This window comes from Clupea harengus, unplaced genomic scaffold, assembly GCF_900700415.2.
Source record: "Clupea harengus unplaced genomic scaffold, Ch_v2.0.2, whole genome shotgun sequence".
NCBI classification, from domain to species: Eukaryota; Metazoa; Chordata; class Actinopteri; order Clupeiformes; family Clupeidae; genus Clupea; species Clupea harengus.
Window position 1 is genome coordinate 32501 of NW_024880040.1, and position 7361 is coordinate 39861.

The 7361-nt window shown below is 42.4% G+C and overlaps 1 protein-coding gene across 1 annotated transcript; it reads left to right on the forward strand.

The window, feature by feature from the left end:
• The first annotated feature begins 1327 nt into the window (after nucleotides 1-1327).
• LOC122131159 (E3 ubiquitin-protein ligase TRIM47-like) lies at nucleotides 1328-3145 on the forward strand. The gene is made up of 2 exons (XM_042706076.1): nucleotides 1328-1915; nucleotides 3062-3145. The coding sequence occupies exons 1-2, from the start codon at nucleotides 1328-1330 to the stop codon at nucleotides 3143-3145; spliced, it is 672 nt and encodes a 223-aa protein (XP_042562010.1).
• The last annotated feature ends 4216 nt before the right edge of the window (nucleotides 3146-7361 follow it).

Genomic DNA, 7361 nt, shown 5'->3' on the forward strand with positions numbered 1-7361 from the left:
GCATTTGTATCTAAGCATAGGGGCAAGTATCCACAGTTTGGTTCACATGGTCTACTGGTATGCTCGATGTGTTAAGTGTTTTGGGAATGTGTACATGGTATTGGTACAAGAGTTAAAATGATTGAAAAAAACTGTAATGTTGGTGTTTTGATGCCACCTTTGGAGATGTAGTGTACTGCAGGTCTGCAGCTTATATTCGTGTGCTGTTGCCATAACCAGACAGAAGAAGTTTGCCTGTCTGCGGTGGGTCCACTGTGCAAAATGACCCTCACAATTTATAAACTTTCAGATTGGTCAATGCAATGAATGTAGAGAACTTCGACACATTACATGTATTTTATATGTTAGTATCAATTGTGTTGGTTGTGATGCAGTTTTGTCAATGGGCAGAAAGTTTAATTATATTTTCACCTTACCACGAGGTTCATTATGTATACGCACTGTGATTAGCTGTAAAGTTCGCTAGGAACTTCCCATACTTCAAATGTATTGTTTAATTTGACAGCGGTTGGATATATTGATTATTTTGGCTTTTATTGTAAATATCTTTGTATAGTGGGCTGATATATGCCAATAACAAAAAATGTAGATGTTAAATGTATCCGTATCATAATTCTAATTCGGCTACTGATCCCATTCCTCACGTTCCGTTAGCTAGCTAACAGTGTTGCCATACTGAACCTAATGTATTTTATGTCATTTTATTTTACTTCCTGCGTACGCCAACTATTCTGTATTGTGTATAATCCAGGTATGTTGCTCCAACACCGAAATGTGTGTGTTATATGTGCATTGCTATTTAAATGATTCGTGGACTGGTTTACTTTAATGTGATTAACGTGTTGTTGTATAGAATGGAAGACAGAGGCGGTATGTCTGTCTGCGACTACGTACGCCAACTATTCTGTATTGTGTATAATCCAGTTCAGGAATAAAAGAACAAAACCATCGCAGTGTTCATCAGTCCCCTGTTTGACCACCGTCACATAAGATTTAGGCTGCTTGTCACAGATTCAGTAGGCCTATGTTAAACTTAAGTTCATGTTTACATATGAAAAAAATATACTTCAATAAATATTGAATATGTCCGGTCCTCGACTTGGACGCAGTTTTTAATTCTGGCCCTCTGTGTATTTGAGTTTGACTCCCTGCTCTATAAAAAAAACAGTGGGCTAAAAGAGTACTTTGCGCCCTCTAGAGGCCAAAAATGTCTCAACTCGTGTCACACCCTGTCACACAACCAGGAAATCATTCAGAGTCCGATTAAGAAACTGAAAGGAAAGGATTGTCCCGGAGCTTCGTGAAGTGTTTCTCAACGTTTATAAGTATGGCAGAGGCGATTTCAAGCGACAATGAGCTTTTTACATGTCCAATTTGTTTGGATCTTCTTAGGGATCCAGTGACTACTAATTGTGGACACAGTTACTGTAAAGGCTGCATTAAGGGCTGCTGGGATCAGGAAGATCAGAAGGGAGTCTACAGCTGCCCCCAGTGCAGACAGACGTTCACCCCAAGACCCGTTTTAAACAAAAATAATATTTTTGCTGAACTTGTGGAAAAGATCAGGAAGACCAGTATCCAAGCTGCTGCTCCTGTTTCATGTCCTGCTGGACCTGGAGATGTGGAGTGTGACGTCTGCACTGGGAGAAAACTCAAAGCTGTGAAGTCCTGTCTGGATTGTCTGGTGTCATACTGTGAAACTCACTACAAAGTTCACAGTGAACTTTTTCCTGGAAGAAAACACTCAGTGATTGATGCCACAGGTCATTTACAGGAGAGGATCTGCTCTCATCATAAGAAGGTTTTTGAAATATTTTGTCGAACTGATCAGAGTTGTATCTGCTATCTGTGCACGATGGACGAACATAAAGGCCATGACACAGTCACTGCTGCAGCAGAACGGACACACAAACAGGTCAGTGCTGGAGCTACATGTGTGTCCAACATTTCTATGAGGGCTCTGATCCTACTAACTGTGAATGTAATACTATAACTACAAAAACACGGTCTCATCAGTCTTTAAGTCTGGTTGTTTCCGCAATGACTTGCCTGTTAGAGAAATAGTCTAGTAGCCAACTAGGTGAACCCGGAAATGTTGAGTAGGCTACACCAAAGTTTTTTTGCAGAAATGTGAAGTATGGGTCCCCAGTATACAGAAACTGCCGGATGCTAATTTGCATATGATGAGCAATTTGCATAATTAGCATTATTAGCTTAATCGTCCAATTTGACCACATATTTTGCACTGTATGTAGTCAATTCCTACAATATTTGAGTCTTTTTAAAGGATGCTGAATTAAATTCTGGCACTTTCATACTTTAAAATGTTAATTGAATAACAAATTTGGATACATTTAGACACATTTGTTATTAATTCTGGAGGACATCTAAGGTTATTTTCATGGTAAACACAATAATCTTACATTTCAGAATCATAAGTGCTCTTGTGAATGTTAAAGCATTTTTTTTCAGGGTGTAGTGAAGCTGAATCCCCTCCTGATACTTGGCTCCTGATTCAAATTTGCATTTCTGGAGGAAAAAGCATTGCAATTGCAATAAACTCCTTGGGGTTAAACACCCTGTTGCCTCATGTGAGCGGTGAAGCTGAGAAGGCCAGTCTGCTTGTGAGGTGGCTAGGGTGAACAGATGTCACCAGAGTCACAATGTAAACACTTTGATGGTGATAGGGTATCACCTCTGGCACACCCACTAAACGCGGTTAAACTACCTCAAAAGCTGCTGGGCACCGGTATGCATCGTAACCACCAACCACATGTGTAAGATAAATTTGAAGTGTTCTGTATCAAATGAAAAAGTCAGGCAGGGACAGAACGCACTGTGCTAAAGGCAGTTAGACAGTTGAGATGTGTCAGCAGATCAAGAAATGCAGAAGTTCTGTTAAAGGGGATTTTGCAGAAGTCATGGGTTATTACTGAGTACAGAGTGGACGAGACAATCATGTGGGTGCCTTGTGAGCCCAGAGTGACATCACTGGGCTGGGGCATAAAAGATCGAACATTCTCTGTAACTGATCAGAACCCGGGTTGTGTTCGATCGCTAGGATCATGCCCGAAAGGCAGAAAGGCTGCCCAGGTTGGTCCGCAAGTCGCTAGATCCAACGAGGACCCAGTTAAAACACAGCTAGACGCAAAAGTTAAAACTGAGTCTGGGCAACCCCGCCAGACGCAAGACTAACCAAGAGGGCCTCACCTCTGCACCACAAAAAGCACACACTGGCTACCACCTTCAGGCAAACGGGTGGGCATAATCAGTTCCTCTCCTTCCTTTAGGCCCATCTTCTTGTCCCATCCAAACAAAGTGACATCCACAGCCGGTGGATCAGCCTGGTCTGCTGCTTTCCATAAGAGCACCTGTAGGTGGGCACGTCTTCCATGAAGGTGCATATTACGCTCTGTAGGAGGTAGTGTTTTCAGTGCTAGGGGCCTTTTGCGCTTTCGGTAAATGTCATACCGAGCTGCATCCAAGGTCACCGAGTTCCTCTGATTGTACAGAGCCAGAAAGAAAGTCCTTGTTGCTTTGGTGATCTGTAAATCTGTGGCTTCTGCATCTCCAATACAGTGGAGAAGCTTGGCAGGTACAACTCTCATGGCCTTGAGTGCAGATACCTTCCCCTTCCCAACAGGATATGAGGTGGTATCACATCCTGAAAGAGCATGGCCAGAATGGAACAACAATGGTCACCCAGGTTCTTTGCAGTTGCATTTATGCTGAGAACAGTGCCATTCCATTTTTCCATCTGTAGGTTAGTTGTGATACCAGCCTTCCAACACCAACTCATAAGCACAAAGACATCTGTGTCATCACTAAGAATGCGAACAGTTGAAGCCCCATGTCTGACAGCATCTAACATGTAAGATATAACTGATCAGCCTCATCATGAGTGTCAATGCTGTCAGCTTTACTGACCATCACAATCTCACTTCCTACATTGAAAGTAGACAGGAGTTCGCTCAGCCTTTGCTTGTTTTTCAAAACTTTGTCTCGACTAGGTAGAGGTGTAGTCAATGAGAGCTTGTATTCTGTGGAGCTCTCCCCTGCTCTTCTTTGTCTCTCATGGTCCTTGGCAGACACCTGCAAATATTTGTCAAAGATGACAAATGTTTGGGTGTTGTAACAACAAAAAAAAACACGGTCTCATCAGTCTTTAAGTCTGGTTGTTTCCGCATGCTGGCTGCAAGATCTGCCACTGTCCCAGACGATGGCCAAACCACGTGATAAATGAGCTGAGATGCATCCACAATGACAACATCTGGTGGCTGGGGATTGCAAACTGGAATTCCAAGCTGCTGGACAAGCACTGACTTATTGCCCTTTCGGAGGCATCCATTGTCATCAATGATTGACAGGGGGACTGGGCTAAGCTCATATTTGAAGATAGAAGAGAGCTCCATTTTTCTCTGGCCTCCCACCACCAACAATCGAGCAAATAATGACTCAAGGTCACAAACAACCTTCCCACTGACCTTCATTCCCTTTTTCTGGAACTTCATAGTCACTACCTTGTGAGAGATGGGTGCATTAAATGCCTCCGGAAGTGATGAAGAAAACTTTTTACACATAGCCTGGCCAATCTTCAGCGCATCCTGCACATTCACCTTTTCATCAGCCACCTGTCCATTTATGATGTGGTAGAGCAAAGTGCTCTCTGTCAAGAGTGGATTTGTGTTTTCCCACAGCATCCTCACAATTTTAGAGCGGTCCTCAGCATCCAACTCCCGTCGTGCTTCACCCTCCTCTTTGTGTCTGTTGGACAGAGTCTTCTCTGATGCTACTTTATCACTGTTCATGTCATCCAATGACTGAAAAAGATGTGAACATATGCCAAATGATTGGATGCAAACTGCAACCTGTTTAGGGTTGGTTGAAATACCCTTCATGCCCCCTGCTCCCTTCCCTTGCCTGATGCATGTCTGCTCCCTAAACATATCTGCACTCACTGCAGGTGCACCATCTGAATGGCGGCAAACATGACTTCCGGAAAGAAGGTCATCTTTTGCAATGGAAGGAAGGTGCTTCATTTCACGTATATGCCAAGTTATCCATCTAGATTCTAGACTATGCTCCCTTGCTTTACAACATGCTTATTACAACAGCTAGCTGCAACAGCTTATTTGCATAAAAACATGACCGTACCTCAAAAATGTAAACAAATTTAGGTTATCAACATTCACATGAAAGAGTAGGAGCTCTTGTGATTCTGAAATGTGAGTTTATTGTGTTCACCATGAAAAAAACCTTAAATCTCATCCGAAATTAATCAAAAACGTGTCTAAATGTATCCAAAATTGTTATACAATTACCATTTTGATGTCTGAAAGTGCCAGAATTGAATTCAGTATCCTCTAAAAAGACTCCAATATTGTAGGAATTGGTCACACAGTGCAAAATCTGTTGTTAATCTGGACAATTCTAATTATGCTAATTATGCAAATTATGCAAATTGCTCAACATATGAAAGTTAGCATCCGGCAGTTTCTGTATGCTGGGGACCCATCCTTCACATTTCTACAATAAAACCTTGGTATACTCAACATTTCCGGGTTCACATTGGGGCTCTATGGGCTGGCTACTAGACTAAAAGGGAAGAAGAATCAGGAAATGTTTAACAGGTGCAAGGTCCAGTGTTGAGTAAAAACAGTGAAATATTAACCTGTTGGCTTCAAAGTGAACATATTCTTACCTTGCAAAATAATGTTCTGTTCTGTTCTGTTCTAAAGGTTGTGAGACAGCTTTGCCACAAGTGTTTTTGCTGTTAAATACCAGTGCTCCTCTTGAACTTAGCTCATGGCTTTAACCTGATTTTCACTTGAAGATGACTTGAAGACGACTGCTTCAATGTGTCATTTCATCTCTTAAAAAGATTCAAATGTACTTAAAGGTTTTTGCTTATAAATGTTCGGTTGTCATGTGTGATCCTCATTGTTGTAAACAATTCACCGATGAAGAAAGCTGTTTTTTTAAACAGAGGCATTTGGGGCAGACCCAGAGGAGATTCCAGCAGAGAATCCAGGAGAGAGAGAAGGAGCTGCAGGAGCTGAGGAAGGCTGTGGAGACTCTCAAGGTGAGAACTGACCACATAAGACAACAGCTGGCTCAGCAATCGCTTGTTATTGTGTTATCACCGTTATGCTGCCATCTCTACATGATACAGAACATCACAGAAATACATGGTTTGGCAGGATTTGCCCTTGGTCATTTGATCAAGAAGAGCCAGTCACACCAGAGTGAGTTTGCTCCTTCACTTACCTCTGTGTGTCTCCTGTCCCCCTCCTCTTTGTGTGTCTCCTAACAGAGCTCTGCACAGACAGCAGTGGAGGACAGTGAGAGGATCTTCACTGAGATGATCCGCTCCATTGAGAGAAGGTGCTCTGAGGTGAAAGAGCTGATCAGAGATCAGGAGAAGGCTGAGGTGAGTCGGGCTGAAGACCTCCTGAAGCAATTGGAGCAGGAGATTGCTGAGCTGAAGAGGAGAGATGCTGAGCTGGAGCAGCTTTCACACACAGAGGATCACATCCATTTCCTCAAGGTAACATAATTTGAAATAAAGCATCCACGTGGGTTTAAGAGAGGAAAAATGCATAATTTCTAGATATTTTAATGTAATGTCTTAATGTGTCTAACATATTCAAATACCTAAACACATGAGTGCATACACACTAAACCAACTGAATTCACCCATCATGTCTGCAGCCTTTGGGGAAACACAGACCTGGCTGAATATTCAGGAGGTCTGCCTCACCTTTCATGTATTTCTCTCTGTAGAATGTCCTGTCAATCAGAGACTCTCCTCACTCCTCGCCCAGCATGACCTTCAACCAAAGCTTCGCTTTTGAGGCTGTGAAGGAATCTGTCTCTGGAGTGAAGGTGCAGCTGGATGACATCTTCAGGAAGGAAGTAGTCAGGATATCTGCAGCAGGTGGATAAACATGTAGAACTGACTCAATGATGAATTCCTTATTTCACAGTTTGAGAAGACAAGGATCCCACTTAATTTTGATGTATTTTTCTGTATCTCTCAACAGTAACGAATATCCAGATCATCCAGTCCTTAGAATGTGAGTGTCTCTCTCTCTCTTTCTCTCTCTGTCACAGACACACACACACTGCCACACACACACACACACACACACACACACACACACACACACACACACACACACACACACACACACACACACACACACACACACACACACACACACACACACACACACACACAGTATCAATAGTTATTACACTGATCAGGTTTGTAGCCCTCTGAGTTCTAGTTTGCTGAAGCCATCTGATGAAAATATGTTGTTTTAATTTCATGTGTCTGTATTAACATTTACACTATGAGT

Excerpts from the sequence above, each read along its gene's own strand:
- LOC122131159 (XM_042706076.1), top strand. The coding sequence starts at position 1,328 with ATGGCAGAGGCGATTTCAAGCGACAATGAGCTTTTTACATGTCCAATT. Across the intron at positions 1,916-3,061 it reads CAGAACGGACACACAAACAG|GATCATGCCCGAAAGGCAGA; the intron begins GTCAGTGCTGGA and ends TTCGATCGCTAG.